The sequence below is a fragment of the Diorhabda sublineata genome, chromosome 2, assembly GCF_026230105.1.
Source record: "Diorhabda sublineata isolate icDioSubl1.1 chromosome 2, icDioSubl1.1, whole genome shotgun sequence".
NCBI lineage: Eukaryota > Metazoa > Arthropoda > Insecta > Coleoptera > Chrysomelidae > Diorhabda > Diorhabda sublineata.
In genome coordinates this window covers 29,683,723-29,705,073 of record NC_079475.1, presented here as the reverse complement: position 1 = coordinate 29,705,073, position 21,351 = coordinate 29,683,723, and the positions used below count along the sequence as shown (strand labels likewise).

Here is a 21,351-nt window from a genome sequence, read left to right as displayed (position 1 = left end):
GGCTCTAACTTCGTCAACTTACTTAACTATTTATGGAGTTTTGTTGTGTATGTTTCACTTGAGCTTTTTATCCTTTATAATTTGCAGGACTGCTTCCGCCACATAACACACATTTAACACTTACTGAGCTATCCTCTGGGACATTAAGAGGTGTATTTGACACACCGTTGTCTGACTGAGTATAACGATGTAATATTTTCTAATACCTACAAGTTTACTTGTACAGAATAACTGTTTCTAATAGAAGTTTTATGGAAAGAATTACGGGGCCCAACTATTTTTCTCGCTTCTCAAGTTTTTTCGCTCATTCAGTTTTCACATATCAGATAGCCACGTTTATTCAGAGCCGTTTGAGATGTGACAAAATAAGTACCAAAACTCGTACTAAGCGGTTACTAGGCCACAACGAAACAACATTAAGTTACCAAATAAACAAAACTTTTAGCGAAAAATTGAATATGTGTCTGCCACGTTTCAAAATAATACCAACGAGATAGAACTCAAAATAAATTATTATTATTATTAGAATTAGAATTTCAAGCACATCCCGAATTTCATCGAAAAGTTTATAGTTAAAACAAACATATTTGCTACTTTGTAATTTCCTTGCCCTAGTATAGAGCATGAGTTGTACCTACGTTGTGATAGAATCAAATTGTAGCGACACTTCTTGAATTTCTAATTAAATACAGTACAGTAGAAGTGTTACTTGTGTGTGATCTTCAAATTCGATAACAGTCTCTAGTGGGTTGTATTTAGTTTAAAATCTGCAAAGTCTACTCTATATCTGCTGAACATACAAGGTGTTTCAAAAGAAAGTTAAAATCGGTGAAACTTTTACAGATTGTGTAATACAGACAGTGAAAGCTTTTCATTCATAATATACATGAAAAATAAAATCCATCTTTGATCCATGATGTGCCTTTTAGACATTATAGACCAGGGTCAATAATTTTTGAAACCAAATGAAAAAAAAATATAGTGAGATGGAAACCATTGCAGAAGGAGGAGAATAAAATAAAAATGAAAAGAAAAATAATTTTCGGCGATCTGAGGTCGGGAAGGGAAAGGGGGTGAGTCTTTAAGGGTGTAGAACTATTTATCTCGATTTCCGGCAAAACTAAGTCCTATGAAAAAAAGTTGATCATCCAAGTTGAAGGTAATAAAAAGATTTATAACTTTTGAGTCAACCCTTTTTTCACATAACCACAAAATGTATGTCAAACATTTAAATAAACAAGTTTTTAGTTTTTTAATTTTATATTTTACAGAAAACATTTTTTTCGCGAAATTTTGTGAAAACTTTCCTTTCCATGTCCCAAATATACTGTAGTTTAGTTGATTTAAAATATTAATTTTTTAACTTTATTTTGATTTCATGTCGAAAGAGCACCCTAATTTTCAATCTAAAATTCTCCCGTCAAAATATCAGCTTTTTTATAAAGTCGTTGAGAATTGTTTTCGTTGAAATTTATACTTTCTGATGGTGTAAAAGAATATTACCATCACCATGGTCAATTTTCTTAGAAAAGGCAAAAAACGAGAAAAATCCGAGATTTTTTAAAGCATTTGTACAATTTTTATTTAATGTAATATTTTTCTTATTTATTTATATTTTTATACGTGGAGTGAATTTTTGGACACTGTCGTTACTCACTTAATTTATTCATATACTTTACACTACACTCAAGAAACTTATAATAATTAGCTTATCACTAACACTTAACTAACTTATGAAATTTACTTAAATTCTTCGGTTACTTTCTAATTCGATCCGTTTACGAGGACTATTTTATAAACTAAACTACATTGCCCTAAAGAAACCCGTTTATATATCCAAACGAATTCTAGAAAATAAAGAAACAAAACAACTAAATAAATAGATCTTCCTAGAAATTCAGTTCAACAGAAACAATGTAAACAAATCGCCTGCTATGATAAAAACTTATATAAAAAACAAACATCAAACGAATTCTGGGGAGATCAACATGCCGCGCGTCGACGACGATTCAGGATAACACATAAACATAGCAAATGTTGCATTGAGACGTAATCCTTAATATGACATGCTATTTGATTATGAGTTGGTAAATCGCTGGTATCAAATTTATGAGTATTATAAACTACTGATTTAAGAGACAATTCAACGATTGGGTATATTTTCATCTTAGTATTGCCTAGATGCCACATTAAATGTAATGGAGCATCATCGGTCTCCAATCACATGTTCTTTAATATTGTGTGGTATATCCTTAAGTAGTTCAAGGAGATCATATAGATGCAATTGTAAATAAAAGCAAGTTAATTAATAACTAGTTTTTATACGCCTTCGTTTAAAAACATCGGAATAATAGACTATAGCATAATAGAGGATGTGAGATGAGATTAGATTAGGGCGGAACAATATTGTCAGAGGCACGAAACAAAATTAAAATAAAAAAGAAGAATTAATAGAGGGAAATGAAAAAATAAACAAAATCAAGATAAGGATTAAGTACGTGAAACTTGGGATATTTGCAAAGGGAGGCGAAGAGAAAGAAGTAAAAGAAGAACTAAAAATAATATAGAGAAAGAAGGAAAAAGAAGAGATAGGAAACAGCAGTCAAAAGTTAGTTGGTTGGCTAGACCTCTAATTGAAACTCTGTATCATTCTAAATTCTGAACATTTCTCAGTTATTATCATTCAAATTTCATATGTAAAATTAGTTCTATAAATCATACAGAATAGAAATTATCAAGTTATTGATTTTTGTTAATGTTTTCGAATTAAAATAATCTCTGACACTCCCTTAAAATGTTGAGATGCTAACTATATGACGTCCAAATGATGTCATCAATCACAAATCGTAACCATGGAGGTTAATGAAAATCCGAATAATTCTTAATATTGCGCTATGTGTTGCGTACATGTCATTTACGTCATACACTTTGTTGCACCTATAATTTGCGTTGCTACTGGTAACCATTTCACCGTCGGCCGTTTATCTCGCTATTACAGTATCTACATTTTATATAGGGTGATTTATTTTGTGAATACTACAAATAAACTTATCGACAAATGTCTGTAATAACTTTAATGATTTCTTTAAAACGATAAAAATATTTAGCATTTCTGTATGATAACAAACTGACCTCGTAAAACATCGTAAAGTTTAGATAATTGAATTAAAGACCACTTATTAGTTTTATAATGTTCATTTAATTATAATATCTAAAAGTAGACTTGAAGATGGCATCAAAATAAGAAATCCCTAATATGGGAGAAAATGCCCTCATAAATGATTATTTTTGAAAAGTCACATCGTAGAAATAGTCGATAGTTAGAAAGATTATACTGAATACAATGTTTACACCACCACATCACCAACCAAGTTATCGTCTTCAGAGTCTGAAGGTAAACTGTCTCTGTCAGTCTCTGAAGACGATAACTTGGTTATCGAAAGGCACGTCAGACAGTGTAATTGTGGGTGTTAATGTAGTAGTGGTGTCAACAGTGTATTCCGTATAAATATCGCCAACGGTTCCAGAAATTCCAACTTAGAAAGATCACGTTTTCGAATTTCCACAAATTAGTCGTTCGAAATACTTAACCAATGGTTAGGAACTGGAAGTGAGGATGGCACTCTGGAACTTATTGAACTAAAAACGAATGCTAGCTGCTGTTATCTTGAAATCGGATTATAGCTTCCGAACGAGACACAACAACCATACAATGTCTAATCAGCTAGTAGAAATCGAGAAACGAGTTATTTTCATTGCCGCAATGCGTTGAAGGTAGGGGTATGATTGAGTAGCATCGAATATTTTCAAAATTTACCTGAACACACCAGACCACTCGTCTGCAGTGGACGAAGAATCAACATTAGTTACTTATTAGCCACAAACGGGAATGGACAAAAATTGGTTTACTGAGCCATTGCGTGAACACAGAATTAGAAAATACTGTTCCTTCTGGAATGAGAGGTTATAACAATAAATTCCACACCATCACACCGCAAAACAACTGGTCGACATTGTCATTAAATTACAAAAGTTGTTTGAAGAATATCCGACCTCAATCTGAAGATATCAGCAATAATTACTAATATATGTGTGCATGCGGTGAGAGATTCTAACTAAAAGTTTGACAATCATATATGTAAGTCGTTGTGAAGATTTTTTTTTGGAAATAAAAAAAATTGAAAATTGAACTGTCGGTTTCATTGGCCGAAAAAGTGTCGGCGTCCGTTTTTTTCGAATAGTCATGGGAATGTGTTCATCGACTATATTCAAAAAGGTAAAACAACAACAGAAAATTATTACTCATCACTTGATAAAGTGAAATGAGCAATTGCAAAAAAGCGTCCATATTTGAAGAAAAAGAATGTGCTTTACCATCAGTACAGTTTCCATATCTTCCATATATCGGTGATATCCATGGCTAAAATGTATGAACTGCACATCGAATTGGTTACCCATCCATCCTTCCAGCGACTTTTCTTGTTTCCTAACCTCAAAGTTCCACTTTCAGGGAAGAGAGATTTTATTTATCGCCTATTTTGAGGAGAAAGACGACGACTATTTTCAGGTTAGAGCATCGCAGAATTGAGTGTACAAATATAGACAAATGAGAATGATATGGAAAAAATGTCTTGTCTCCTCATTATGTCGGATACTTTCCAGACAATCCTCTTATGTAACTATAGCAATACCTAAGATCTTGTGAATGTGGCTAATGGAGAAATTATTGATAAATTGATTAGATATAGAGGTAGATAGGGAAGAACTCACTATTAATCTTTGATATGGTTGATTTTACTGCGATAAGTAAACTTTTTTTTGTTTACTATGTTCTTCATTTTTTATATTTCTGTATTTTTCTTGTGACCTTTTATAAAGCAGACCTTAAAACTTTCCTAGTTTTCTTTACATTATCGAGAGACTGAGAGACATAGAAACATTTGTTGAGGAAACACCTGCCTCTTGATCTTACATTTCTTGAATATAGGCTCAAACACTCACCTCAAAATCTATCTACATAAGACGGTATTATATTCGAATGATGGGCTTTCTGAAACTTCTCATGTTCGACTTAAAATTATACGGCACTTTCAAATATTATAGAACATTTTGTTTGCAGGTCTCGCATAGTTTGGATCGATTAGAGTCAGTTAACAACTTTACGGAGTTTGTAAAAGCCTTTAGTCAGTTTGGAGCAGAAATGGTAGAATTAGCTCATTTAACGGGTGATAGACAGAATGATCTAAAGGACGAACGGCGACGGGCTCAAATGGCGGCGGCTAGACAAGTTTTAGAAAGATCAACAATGATGTTACTAACTTCAAGTAAAGTAAGTTATTATAAGGAGAACGGTTATTTATTTATGAATTAATGATTAAAAATGAATCCTTAATGTATTTATAATTTTTTTGAGCGATCTTTCAGGGGTAACATTATAATTCTTTTGCCGATGGATCATATTTAAAATTGTAATTAATTTTTGTGGTAGATAATTAGATTATCTAGACAATTCGACTTAATTTTATTCTTTTTCCAAATATAATTTGATATTGACATAATTATATCTATCAACAGATCACCTTCCATGAATATAAAATTTCATCCTCACTATTCACCATTTCTAAAAATTCTCTTCTTCTATTTGACACTGTTTCAAGGATTTTCCTATTTATATAATTAAATGTACTTTTTTTATATCTCATGTTTCATTGATCAGCAGTTTAATTTTTTATCGTACCGATGACTTTCCAATCTATTTTCTAAATATTGAGATGTGTGTTCTATGTCAGTGTAATTACAACTAATATACATATATGTATAATATTACTCATCTCATTTTTCGGTGTTTTAGATTTTAGTTTACTGAAATATTTTTATAATATATTATGACCTTTGTGACTTATTCTAATATCATTTTAACTAAAATAATTGTATAGTTGTTGAGAAAGTCTTTATTTTCATATAGTAAGAAAATGGGTATTACATTTTGATGTTTAGGATCCGTTCTGTTTCTTAATTGATTGATTATAGTGTTAGTTTCATATATATTTGCTCTATTATTTATTTGGATAAGGGGATGAAATATTTAGTACTCTAAAATATAGAACATCGAGAAATCATAAAAATTTTGATAAATATGCAAGAGACCAGAGGAAGAGAAAGAACGGAATAAGACAAGCATTATTTGGTGTGCTAGATTTGGAATTAATATATTGTATATATTGTCTAAATTACTTATACTTACTATTTATATATTTTATATTATATCCAAATTCGACAGACCAATCGTTAACAAAGTAATATAACAGTTGAGTCAAACCATTATTATTATTATTAGCGCGGCAAAAACAGCCGAGGTGTGCGCTTCCTTCATGAGAATGCTTCAGTACACACTACTTTGCTTTCCAAGGTTACTGATGACTGATTTGGCACTGTTCGACCACATTTTGTCACAAAACTAAACACCGAGTTAAGGAGTAGAAGATTTAACAGCTGAGAAGGATTTAAACAGGCGGTGTACGAACATCTTGAAGAAGGCTTTAGAAATCATTTACTTTTTTTGTTTTGTTTTGTTTTTCTCAACCTCAAAATTCTTGATTTTGAACAGAATCAATTCGATGGGGCTCAGTTCACTGAGGGCGAATGTATTTCTCATAACTTTTTTATGCTGTTTTCTTCCAAATTAAAAAATATACTGTTAACTTATTTTTTGAGGACAGAACATCCATTTCTTTATGCTAGTCATCATTTTTCTTGGATTTAGAAATCCTTGTTTCTTCAGGCAAAAAACTAGTGCCACCACCGAAATGGTATATCTACTATTATTCTTTTCCCTTTGTTTGGAATAAATTTTTTACTTTATTGACAAATGTTGCAAATGATTTTTGAAAAATATAGTTAGTTCAAGTTTTAAGACCTCATTTACGGACTTTTTAATGAAGAAAATCAAGCAAGAAACGTTTGTGGAGAAGATTTAATTCTTGCATTGACCGGTTTATCTAGGCAATCTTTTCGTTTGTATCGCAGTATGCTATCATTTTAATCAAAAATTATATTGTCGTCTTCTAAATTTATCATAAAGGTTTTTTTAAAATATTGCGGAAAGTACTTAAGGATTTTCATATCTAATGTCGTGAACTTTTCACCGTCTCAAAATTATACAAGGACTTCTAATTTGTTTGTTCAATGTTGTCGATATCCTTCAAATACTTACGTACTTGGATTTTGAATAGTTGCAACTCATATGCATTCAAAATAATTTCCTTTACTTGGGCAGTGAAGTCTTTTTTCAGAAATTTTTTTTGTAAAAGTCAACACGTGTTTAGTCAGACGTACTTAGAATATTTATTTGGTTTTTCTGAATGATTTTTGCAATTTGTTGCATTGTTCAATAATGAAATCTAGAATTCTGAATGATAGATACTAAATGCTTAATACCGGATGTCGAATTATGAATAAATGCTAAACTTTGTATACCAGTGATAAACTGAATCATTTCCCTATTATCGCGTACATCGAACGACCCATATAATAGATTCTGTGAACTCCTACAGACATGACGTTTTTAGTGATTTGTTCAGTAAAAGAGTACATTAAGTATGATCACGATTAGTCTCTACAGTTATGGTTGGTTTTTCGTATTTGGAAATACTATACACATTTACTTCAATCAAATAAATTAGATTCTTTGATTACTAACAGACATAATACCCGTTTGGCGTAGAGCGAGACAATCGTATGTCATAATATTACATGTGATGAATCTTGCATTTTGCTTGATTAGTGCAATGCTGTTTTCATTGGATCATTGTTGCCACTTTCCTCCTGCTACGTTATTTTTCTTCGATCGAATAAAAGAGAACAAACAAAAATTTTCCAAATAAATGACAGTATAAATAATAACTAATCAATAAGAAACGCTAAAATGTTTATCCCAGAAACGTGCTTCAATTGATCAACTGCAATTGATAAGTCTTGCAGAATCGATCAGCTGAGTTTTATCTTCACATGTCATTCATTGTTCGTTGTCTTACTCTATGTCAGGGGTCTAAACTCCTTTTAACATAAAGTATACTTTTTGAGATTTGATTGATTTTTTTAGGCAAGTTTAAGGCATCCAGAGTGCACATCCGCCAGGGAAAATCGTGATACCGTATTCTGCCAAATGCGAAGAGCTATGGACCTTATTCATTATGTAGTAAAAGACGGTGTCTTAAATAGTGCCGATTCAAGTGTTCAATCAATCCATAGAGAAGGACTATGTGAAAGTGACAGAGGAACAGCATATGCCTGTATACAGCATTTGCAGTATCTACTTGAACATAGTAAAATCTCTATGGGTAAGTGAGTTTCATTATTATAATACAGATTGATAGAGATCTTCATAATGAGGGCGCCTATAAATTTTCAACTCATCCCCCACATATGAAATATACACGGTAACTTTAGAACGTATTGCGGTACATATTTGGTTCGAGGTGTCAGATACTGATGCATACTTGATTTTCCAGAACTTAAATTATGTTATATCAAACAGCATTTTATATTTTTGCTCTTGTTTCTCAAGATATCTTTGTTTGTTCTGAGGGAGCTTTATAAGATATTGTGAAATGGAATTTAGATTTTGTTACTAATATTAAACTAGTAAGTCTGCATTATAAAGAACAGGATTTATGACAGATTATAAATAAGGATATTCTATAATAATAATAGTAATTTGGCGATTTCTTGCCACTTCATCAATATTATATTTCTTATGGGGATTTTTATTTATTTTGACAAGTGACAAAAGTTCGTTTATTACCGAGTCATTGTTAAATGTAATATTTTTTTGTATTAACCAGTTAATAATGTCTTGTTTTCTCCATGTCGTCGTAGGTAAACTTTCAACTTGTCTCGAGTGGTAACTGGCATTGTCAAGAACAATTACAGATCCGGCTGGAATAAGATCTAGCGTTTGTATAAAGTATTCCTCGAACACATCTGCATTCATATCCTCGTGGTAGTAACCGCTTTTTTTTATTCAAATAACAGAAAGGCCACCATCCACAAAACCACTGTCACTGCCAATATGTGTTACTATTAATCGTCTGCCTTTCCCTAATGGAGCTCTCAATCCTGTTAATAGTCCCTCCAAGAAAGCTTGTTTAAAATTGTTAACCGTGTTATCTTGCTATATTTTTCCTATAGTGTGCCCCTTGTTAACCCAAATCTCGTCCAAATAAAAAATAGTTTTTCTTTACACTCGAATTTTTACGTTGTTTTTCCCAACAAAAATTTAGTTCATGTAGAACCTGACAAAGCTTATTTCTGTTGATTGGGGGCCATCCGTCTTTCAAATCAATCTTTCTTTTTAAAGTAAAATGAGTGGAATTTCCTGCGGATTGCATATTCGTAATCTTCATCGATGTAAACCTTTGGCCTTCCTGGCCAAGACTTTGGTCCACTTAAACATCCACTTGTTTTCCTTTCCTTAAAAAGTTTGTGGACCGTTGACCGACTTTATGTATTGAAGTATAGTTTTTAAAGGTCGACATATTAAATATTCACCAAAGTTTTGTAAACATTTCTGTGGCAAACACTGCGCTAGAAATGCAGTTGTGTATTGGGAATTTTCTTTTATAGACTTTTATGGACTGAAACTTGTCCACAACCATTCAAGTATACCTCAAATTAACCTGTCTTGTATAGGTCTATACTATAAAGGGCGTGAAATATTTACCTGTCAACATCATTCCTTCCTTAAAATACCCCAATGGAATTTTTTTGGCCGATAAGTGAACATAGTTGGAAATTTGAACTTGATGTAATAAATTTCGTAGAAAATAAATGCTGGATTCATTTGCTAAGGTTTAATAAAAAAAATAATAAATTGTTCTTAAATGTGACTACGGCTATGGTGGCCAGGAGAGGGGTTGATTTATTACTCTGCACTCTTTCCGAATGGAGTATACACAAAACTATTATTTTTAAAGCTCAAATGTAAATTGAATGAGATAATATATAACCCACTCTATGAAATTTTTCTGCTTTACAGGGCAATTTGATAACCCCTATAAAATGTACTATCTGTTAACAAATAAAGATCTATATTCAAAAGGTGTACGCATTGGGGCTTTATGAATATTCTGCCTATCGCTTGAAAGATATTGGCATTATATAAATAAGTCTTTGAACTGTTACAAAAATCGTGTAGGCCAATGTCATTTTAATTGTTTAATAACTTGATTTGCACATTTCTTTTGTTTAATATTACATATTTTCCTTCATATTTAAACTTCGCATGGTGTGAATGTCCATATTCAAGATCGTTTAGATAAAGTGAAAGATTTTCTCGAGACACTTTTCTAAATGGATCTGCTTAATAAATATTATTGACAATAAAGTTTGATATACATAGATAGGTGCTAATTTTTTCTGAAAGTGATACTCAATAGAACAAAATAATTGACTAGTTTTCTCTAATCTTTTGAGTAAAATTTTAAATTGTAAAATAGTGATGTTAGTCATTGATAAAAAATAAAAAAGACTCTCGTATGAAATTATATACTCAAATATACTCGCAATTTTATTTCCAAATTTCAATTCAACAGTGTAAATACTGGAAATAGATGTAATATATGCACATATTTTCAAATTCCACTGTAAAGATTATTCGGTTGGAAATATTCCTCGGTGCGTAAGAAACTTTGTCAGCAAATACACAAATAAAAAAAAGCTTCTACTCCATCAAGTTGCGCAAATATTGTTATAGGTACGGAGGCGATTTTATAGTAGCTTACATCTTCAATTTAATGGATATTTTCCAACAAATCGTTATTTTCATTGTATATATAGAATCAAGAATATTTACATCTATAATATTTGCTTCTCTCCTATAGAATGTACTAACTTGCGATGTTAAACGAGGGCGGTTTGAAGGAAAAGTGATTTTGAAATAAAAAAGTTAGTTTACCATTCAGACAATTTCCTATTACTTCATACTTTTTGAAAGTTTTTCTTTGCCATCTTCTCTTCATTTGTCTAGATTCGCTTTTTACCAGGCATTTTTGTTAATAAGTAATCGATGATAACAAGATTAGGTCAATATGATGGACAAGGCAATAACACAGTTCGGCTAATTTTCCTAGTGATGGTATAGAACTCTTGTAATGCCGTCAATGTTTCTTGAGGTTGTCATTAAAAGATAAGGACGTTTGAAATCCTAGATCTATAATCGCATTTGTCGGTACGGTCTTGGGAGCTCGTTTCTCAGTCCAATATCTCCATTATATTTTTGTTTGTGGAGTATGATGGTGTCCCTAAGTATCTTTTACTATCATATATCGACAGAAAAATTCACATGAATTACGTTTGGATGCGGGCGAACATTAGATGGGCAATCTAGGTACAGACTTTGCAGATATGTATTTCGTACTTAACCTTTATTGCTTAATTATATTTATATTGCATACTCCTTCGGTCAGAACATTTACTTCCGTAGTTATCTTACTTCTGCTCGACAATCGCCTAGTGGCGGATTCTATTAATCATTTCGAAAATAGTTGAAGTAAATGCGGACCCAGATTTACGTAACTTTTTCACGTAAAAAATAATGTTGAATAAACATTTCAAATTATTTTTCTTCATAGTCACCCAACAAGGATAACAGTTTTTTTTTAAACGAATATTGGAGACAACAATATAACTACCGTACCGACATTGTTTGCAATCTTTTAAAAATCACACTTCCATCTAATCGTCCTCGTATACTAGATAATATTGTAATTTAAAAGTTACTATTCAAATTTAACAGCTGTAATAAATCAGGAATTGCTAATACTAAAATTTCTATTGTGTATGAACACTATGAAATTTATGGCAAAATTTAAAAGAAAAATACACTACGTTAATAGAAGTTAACGACCAAATTTCCATAAGCTTATCGGATTCGCTCAGTGGATTTAAGAATACCTATAACTTGAATAAAGATGGCATGAACTTGTGAGATTGCGAAGGAGCGAAGGCCTCTCTTCTTAGAAAAAGACAATTTGAGTAGGAGAGAGAAATTGTTATCTTCTACGCCATACACGCCGGGCTAATATGTTGATGTATTTGTCGATACTTATATATATTATCTTATCTTCCTTATCTATCACAAATAATTTTTTTCCTTCACCGCTTGATTCCCTAGAAAAATATACAAATTTAAACTAAATCTAAACTAAAAAAATTAGTATAGATATCAATACTTTTTCTTTCTTGCTAAGGCCTCTTATATGTCTTCTTATTTGTTCCAAACCAATATTACGCCGCCTTATTCTGACGCAAATTATCCACCACTCCTGATGGGAATCATTTAAGATCTGTTCATTCATAAATCTACCAATTTAACTTCTACTTACTATTTTATTCATTTAGATTTATTGTATTTTGACCGTCCTCAACGTCTTACTTAAGCGATTTCATATGTCCCTCACACACTTGAAGTTCCATCAACTTATCAAATTACTTAACCTTATTTTTGTATTGATGTTTCATGACCACCATAAATATAATCAATTATAGCTTTACTATACAATAGGAATAGTATTTAAGAGAGCATAAACTAGCAAGAGTGTTCTGTATAGTCTTGACATCCAACGATAACCGTAAATTATTAAAACTACTTTATTTATACATTGTGTTAATAAATAGTTTTTTCAAAGCTGTGAAAATAAGTTACTTAATTCGCAGGAATTTAGTGAAGGTCACTGTTTGGGCAAATGAATAAATTTCATTAAAGAATACAAAAAATTGAGATCAATTCAAGAGTTTCACGGTAAATAAACGAATAAGTATTAGAACTTTACATATAGACTGATAACTAACCAAAAACATTTCAGTTCAAAATAAATTCAAAACGTTTTCTGATTGGATTTACATTTATGAATATAAGTCTCAAGACTGCGTGTTTTGGTAAAAAAACTCATCAATACAAACAAGTTTTTTTGAACTTATGATTTTAAAAGGATATAAATCATCTATTCATCTCTATCAATTCGACTATAAAAAAGTTTTTTTTTATTTAATTTGAACATACATAAACATGCTAAGAGTTATTAGCAGGGGAGACATTTACAACGTAGTAGTATAATTTATAATAATGAGACATTAGATTTTAGATATCAAATTTGTGTCTTTAAGATAAGCACTTCGTGTCCGGATTAAGAGAGAATTGAATTCAAATTTTTTCCTAGCTTGTAGCGTCTTCTGTGTTCTTCATTTTGAGGATATTCGATCAGTAGATGCTTCACTGATAAATGCGCCGTTTCTTTTGTTGGAAGATATTGATGTGTTATGCGCGTATGTCCAATTCTTAGACGATTAAGGATTACTTGTTCTCTTCTTTTTTTTGGATAGTGGCAGTTTGGTTTTAATTTCGGGTATTCTTTGTTTTAAATTTGTTTCGGTTTATTCCCAGATTGATAGCCATTTTTGTTATATGTGATCTTTGATCAGTTAATTTATTCCAAATTTAATGTTGAGATAATGTGTCGCTGTCACTTGAATCTGTAGTTGAGATATTGGTAGTAAATAATTTTTTCTTAAGTCTTGTTATATCAATTATCAAGGTTTTATTTTATTTGTTTTTATAGATGAAATTGAGCAATTCAGATGGTTCATTTGAATAATCTGGATTATTTCAGGTTTGCAACATTAATAGTGTTTTGTAGAAAATCGCAGATCTGATTGAAATTTAAAACGAAAGATGGGCTTCGATTTTCAATCTGATATTTGATTGCCTTTAGTAAGGTGGACAGATCTTCACTGGTTGACTTATACTTTTTGTTTCTTTTTGATTTGAGTGTCTCAGTGCGAAAGTAATGGGAGGGCTATCTAAACATTCAGGTGATGTTGAAATTTGTATTTTTGTAGTGATAGGGGTGATAATAACTGAATTTAGTGTTTTCCTTGTTAATGTGGGCTTGCAAAATTTGACAACATTTAACGATGTCTTTGTTGTGGGTATTTCAGGTTTGGTAGGAACTCTTGGGGATATTTTTGATGTTTGAGGCTGAATATTTTCTGTTATTGTCTCTGGTGTGGCGTCTGTTATGTTTTTTGTGTTCTCTGTTTCTTCTGAAACACTTTTGTTCGATATTTTCATTTGGTCAGAGTCGTTTCCAGTAATCATTTCTTCTATGGTGGTATTTGTGTCTCTTTATTCCAAACAGGCGGATTCTTCGAGACTTATGAATTTGCATGTGAAGCAATTTAATCCATTGATTGAAAGAAATAATCGGTAGGTGGTGTTATCGTTTGTTATCACAAAAGATTCTGGAATAGAATTATTTTCAATGGGAGAGATGAAAATTTGTCTCCGAATGCTTAATACATGGCTATAATCTGCTTCAGGCATTTCTACTCTTAGGAATGTCATTTTTGATACTGTTTTTTTCCCATCTTTTGAATTTCTTCTTCGATTTGTGAAGTAGGTATTATAGGGTATACATTTAATATAACTACATTAGGTATCGATTCCTTTTATTTTAATTGATTTATGTTGTGCGATCAGGTTATCAACTGTTGTTTTTGAGGAGAGGTAGATACAAATTCTGTTGTTTGTGATTCGAGATGCATATAAAACGTTTTTAGGTTGAACTATGGATCCAATACCTATAATGTAGTAGTGAATTTTGACTCCATCTATCGATGTAAGGATGATATCTTGTTCCTTAGTAAGGTATTTATGGGTGGCTAGTATGTTGGAATAGGTTTATTGTGATGGATTTATTATTTCATTGGTTGAAATTTTATCTGTTATCTTCACATGCTTTGGAGAATTTTCTAAAACCGACTCTGTCCCTGGTTAATTTACGACAATTAGGACAGATTCCGAAAAAAACCATCGGAAATCCCTAGCAACGAAACCAGATCTAAAGATATAAAAATCTTGAAATAAGTTGTTGTAGTATTCACTGTGATTGCCCGTGATCGTGATCACTGGATGGTCACTGCCACTTAGGTTAAGACAGACACTATATAATTTGTTTTCAATCTCAATAAAAGCTGTTTGTTTTAATAAATTAAACAAGACCGAATTAAACGTGGTATTATCAACCAAATTCAGGACCGGTCTCCATAAAAAAATTTGTTTGTCTTGTAGTTAAACATATAGAATTAAGGATGATAGAAGTATCTCCAGCCGAAAAGTCTGTGTTTAGAGAAGTGCAGTCTAAACACCAGTAAACTGCTTTCTGCGGGGCATAATCTGAATTAAGATAGTATTAGACATATCAGAGAAACTGAACTTCGACCGAAAATTCTATGCTTGAACAACTTTACTATAAGAACTAATCAACCAAACTCTTAACTTATTCAGTATAGTTTATTAAAATGAAAATAAGTCTCTTGATGATTATGTGATTGTGCATTGCGTTTGCGCCAACATTCGCATTTCAACATACGGCTGAACATTGGAAGGATGTCGGCCTCTTTTCAACTCCAAAAACAACGGCTGCAAATTAAGTCATTACAAAATCTAACTATTCTTAACATTTCTTATTGAATAAATTATTCACTTCATTGCTTTAAGACCAGCTACTATACAAAATTCTTCACCAGCTCTACTGACCATAATTTGATATATATGATTTCATGGATACTTGTCATGCTTGTTCTACTTTACTTCTCATCTCCAGTCCTCTTAACTCTGTTCCGAATTTGTTTGGTGTCACAAATAGGAATTAGTAGTTAGAGAATTAGGTAGCTGTCTGTTTAACTACCATTGCCATTAATTATTACATCACAATTTTATTTTTCACAAAATTGTAACACATTTATTAACCTAGCTATGAATGTATATAAACATATTCTTTATATTGTTATCGCATTGTTCCAGACCCTTCCTGTCAAGAGACACTTCCGACTGCATTAGAGGCTGTCTTAGAAAGAACTCAGGATTTCACTGACAGTGCCTATACTAGCCATGAACATAGGGAAGCCATTTTAGAATGTAGTGAAAGACTTAAAACCGAACTAGATCATCTTCTAAGTCTTTATATAAATGTAGTAAGTATACGTTTCACTGTTCTAGAAATTCTAGAAACAGAAAATAGCAAATATACTACTCATATAATTGTTATCAATGTTTGAACCTATATGTGTTATCCGAAATACATTATCACTATATTCGACTTCGATCATTATGCACTAGTTTGCCAAATTTAAATGGGGTTACGCCTTAGACTGCTTGACACAGATGAACATAACAATTTACATCTTGAAAAAAACTCACTATGATAAGAATGTGTGCTTGTCGTAAGGAATAAGTACGCTACATAACCATTTAGTATGCTGAGGGATTGCTATTATGTTGTAATTATTACCACTCTTTTCAGTATTGTCGCAATTTTTTCTCTCACTTCTCCATCACCTTTTTCTTCATCGTCTTCGAGCTCCTGTATAATAGTTTTAATTTTTCACTTATTGTTCTAATGTTACAATTTTATTTTTATTTTGCAAATTATGGTATTAAATTAGTTTAAAATTTGAGAACCAAGCATACTATATTTTTCGGTAGTCATGTATTTTTCCTTAATTAGTGCAACGTCGCACATAGCTAGATATGAGTTTGTTAAATGAATATGAAAGTATGCAAGCCTTGCTTTACATATAGCATATATATATTTTAAACAGTATGTTATTCAAAATTATTTCTCATTCTAGATTTTCATAAAACTATTATATAGGAATTGGTTTGGATTGGATATATTGTTAAGAGAAAAAATTCAAGAGTTTTTCCACTATATGTAGTGTGGATTCTCCTACAATATGTTATATTTTAGTCGCCAGGTGTCTCTGTTTTATTATTATATTATTTTTAAAGCTACATTTAAAAGCGTCATTCCTCTATCGTTTTGGTACTGTTGTTAGTTTTTAGTTAGTTAGTGTATTGTAACAATTCGTCCATTTTTCCATTCTTTTGGCATCTTTTCCTCTCTCCATATATCAATTTATATAATCGTGATGCAGTTCATTCCATTCTCTGTTTCCCTTTCTCCCTCTTTAATTGACATTTCTTTTCTTCTTGATAATTTTGATTTAACAGATGTTGCAGTCTTTAACTATCTTATGGTATCTAAGAAAAGCTTTTTTCTCTCGGCTTTCACTCTTTCTATGTATATAATCAGATATTTGCTCTCTTATCCTTTTCTTATTTGATCTTCATTCGACTAGACGTGATTCTCAATAATTTCAATAGCTTCATTGTTTGCCACTGATATAATTTGATGAGTATTTGTCTTCTTTTATTGCAGTTATATACTACTATTCTAATTACTTTACTTTTTAAGTTGTAATTATTACCACCCCTTCTAGTATAGTCCCAATTTTTTCTCTCACTTCTCCATCACCTTATTCTTTATTGTCTTCAAGCTCCTGTATAACCATTTTATTTCTTCACTTCTCGTTTTATTGTTACCGTTCTATTATTTCGTTCGCTTAGGTTTTGTTTCAGATATTGTTATCTATTTTATATTTTCTATCTCTAGAATTTTTTCTCATATTTTCTTAATGTTATTTTATCTTGTAGAAATTCAAACATTCCTTTAATTTCTTCCTTTCTCCATCAGCTTTCCGTGCTTCTTCTATTTTTTACAAGTCTTGGAATCATATTCAATTACTTATATAGCAACAACAGTGATTGCCTGATACATCCAAGACAACAAAGATCGCTGTACGAATTTGTTGTTATTCATGAGTCTTACCATCTTTGCACAAATATTTCGCTTGTTCAAATCGTTGAATAACATATGAACGGTTTTCATTTTGATATCCAGCTCATCTGCTAACGCACTAATGGTTAGGCACCAGTCAGATGTGACATTCGCATCCGTATGAGTGATAAAGGACACGTCTTCGTGTGAATCGTTTTCTACTGATTCATGCCAGTACCTATTTGAAACGCTTCGTTATCAAAAACAATTGTTTCCACGCTTACTGCAATTTGTCAAAAATTTCCTTGTTTTTTGCCATATTTCACTAAAACTTGCATAACAACAGGTTGCTTGTAATGTAATTTTCAGTACACCACTAGAATAGTTACTTTAGAAAAATATGTTCAAAATACTATAACCAAACTTGCTACCGACTTCAGACCTTAAGATATACGTAAATTCCCAGAATGTCATGTCGTTTATGTATGTGATGTAATTCAAGTAACAACCAAGAATGTTGATGTTGAAAATAAAAAAAAAATCATAAATAGAATGTTTCTTTTACCGTAATAACTGGGGTATGTAATAACTTAATCATTTTGATGTATGTATGTAAAAATGAAACTATTTATGTAATGAACATCCTCCATGTACCGTCGAACCATGCTCTCAGTTTCTTATACCGTTGTTTTTATGGTGTGCCACTATAAGACAGAGAATTGTCCATTTTAATCATACGCATTACGCCATATTAAGCAATGTCTGCGTTTAGTAGCTTATAAGTACATCCATTTTCATTCGCATACACTAGTGAGATGTACACAAGTGTTTCTTCCCAAGAAGGTTGGTCAATTTTCTACACGTTAGCGACTGCATTCTGTTAGTACGCGTGCAAATAATTGTAGGAGATCCTAATAGTAAATCGATCGTCGCGTTGTTAAAAAAATTTGAAATACTAGTGAAATAACCTCTAACAAAATTTTCATATCTTCTATATGAAAAAGCCTCTTATACCAAAAAAAATATTGACTGCACAAAATCGCGAAATTGTGCATTATATACTAAAATTTATAGGATTGATGGCACAACGTGGCGAGGTTGCACAAAAAAGCTAAACAAACCCAAGAAAACAGCTCAGATGATTTCGGTGGGTCAGTATTGTGACGAATTGTGATAATTCGTATATGCAAGAAAAATTAACTAGCATTAAAAAGTACGAGAGGGTTATAAAGGTAATAGGAAAATTTCACACAAATTTTTACAAAATATAGATATTCGATGGCGTAAAATAACAACCAACCGAAGTTTACTAATGGGCGGAACATATAGTCATTCCCCATACACCAACACGAAAGCTTAGTTTAAAATCAACAACGAAGGTTTACGAAAACTCGACCTAAATGGACAATAATTAGTAGATCAGTTCATGCTGGATAAGAAAATGGTTTTATAGCAAACGCGTTTCTTATTTTTGAATTAAAAAGTGATTCAGGTGTTTCTGTTATTGACAATGGATCATACCACAACGAGCAGTCTGAAAAATGCGGTACAACTGGATCTTGCAAAGATGTCATGAAAGAATGGTTAAGAAGTAAGTGAATGTGTTGAAATAATTTAATTGAATCATAATATTATCATAATAATTTCAAAGTGAGTGAAATAAATATGCAACTTAAAAATAAGACATTGTATTTGTAGAACAAGTGTTTGCTAACAAATAAATATTTATTTCTTCTTTTTCGTCAATGTTTTAACACTGACATGTACCTCTCATCACCTTCATCTATTATATAATATTTTTTTTACAAACCATAACTGGGTTTTAGAAAAAATAACATCTCCATTTACCGTCACTTCATTGAGACATTACCATGGTGACAATAGATATTTTCAATTCTCAGAATGATATTCTTGAATCATAAAAGTGTTTTTCGGAGTACAAACGTAATTCTGTTATCCTTATTCACAAAAAGTATGGTGTCTTTATTTGCTCTCCTCAAGGCGCAGTCATGCGGATGAGATTTGCCAAGGTGTAATATCGACGAAAGTTTAATGTTTAAACAATATTAATAACGCCAAAATCATGAATGAAAATAATAACTTCCGCTGGATAAGTTTTGCTATCTGCCTAAAATGCACTACTTAGAAAAGCTAAAAGAAAAGGCAGATCCTTGAATAAAACTAAGTAATATATGATTTCGGTTACAACTTTGAAGATTTTCGATATAGTCATTTTCTACTTAATACATCAAAGATTCCGTAGACAGAAATTCGCTTCTGCAAGCCAACAGAGAATAAGAACATCAGACACCCAAGTAATCACGACTATAAATTCCCTTTGATACGGTACAAATTTACCGTGACCGTAGATATTAGCAAATGTTTTCCCGATAAGTTTGCCATCGGCTTAAGGGTTGTACGAACACTGTAATCCGTCCACTATGCTCTGGTCGTCTAACGACACGGTTATACTAAAAAATACATGAAGTGTAGTGAAATTAAATTGAAAGAGATAGCTGACAAAATAATTCAATCAAAAGAACTAGAAGACTGTAATATGTATGAACATTTATTACTTCAGCATGTCACATGTAAAAATACAAAAGACGGATAACAATTATTTGTGACCCTTTACATTTTTATCCATTATCACTGACGCTAGTGTCTGATCTTTCTGAGAAAAAAAATCAAAATGCAATCATTCACAAATATAATTCACATTACTTGGGCTAATATGGAAAAATTGCAATAATTGAATTCCCGATTGCCTTAGCACCTAGTACATTATTCAGATTTACTACGTACATTCAAATTTTCAATTGCTGGTAGGCCATTATGACTGGAATTCTGAAAAATGTCTAGAATGGAATTTGGATAGTTCATTCTCTAAATTCAAGAAGCTCCAAAGAGACCAAACTGTAAGAATAAAAACAAATATTTATAATTGGATATGGCTTCGTTGTTCTTCAAAATAGTCTCCATTAAGATCAACACAATTTTGCATGCGTTTGAACCAATTGTCGAAGCATTTTTTCCATTCCGATTGAGGCACTTATTTCTCAAACATGTGATTTGAACGCATCAACCGCTTCTTCAGGAGTAGAAAAACTTTGACCTCATAATTTATTTTTGATTTGCTGGAATAAGAAGATACCATTGGGTGCCAAACAATAACTGTACAAAATAATTCGATGTTTTGACTGTTCAAAAACGTTTTTGTTTGAACTTTGTGTGAGAGCTCGCATTGTCGTGGTGGAGAATTATTCGTCTTCTGCGTTTGGTTTGCTTGATTTTTTCGAACACTGACAAACAGTTTCGGGTTAATATGGATTGATCCATGATTCGTCGCCTGTCACGATTGTACAGACGTCTTTTGAAGCACCGGGATTAATTTTTTCAGCATTTATTTGCACCAATCGACACAATCAGCGATTGACAAACTATACGGTGATCAACACTAAGAAATATTGTTTAAAGCCAAATGCTCATGCAATATTGAATGTATGCGACTGGGACTAATGCCCCTCAATCTTACGGTATGTCACATGATGATCTTGCAATATCAATTTACGTATAGCATCGATAGCACAACATCCGATTTTGGACGACTGCATCTTGTAGCTAATTGTTACCATGATTGAATTCGAAAAACTAGCGAAACACGGTGGTTCAA

General features: G+C 31.8%; 1 protein-coding gene across 5 annotated transcripts in view; it reads left to right on the top strand.

The window, feature by feature from the left end:
* LOC130452756 (alpha-catulin) overlaps window positions 1-21,351 on the top strand; it is a 298,775-nt gene that overhangs the window by 230,595 nt on the left and 46,829 nt on the right. For all 5 annotated transcript variants that reach the window (XM_056792176.1, XM_056792174.1, XM_056792178.1 and 2 more), the window contains 3 exons: window positions 5,120-5,329; window positions 8,102-8,339; window positions 15,863-16,032. In XM_056792176.1, coding sequence (XP_056648154.1) covers window positions 5,120-5,329; window positions 8,102-8,339; window positions 15,863-16,032 — 618 coding nt within the window. The remainder of the gene's footprint in view (window positions 1-5,119; window positions 5,330-8,101; window positions 8,340-15,862; window positions 16,033-21,351) is intronic.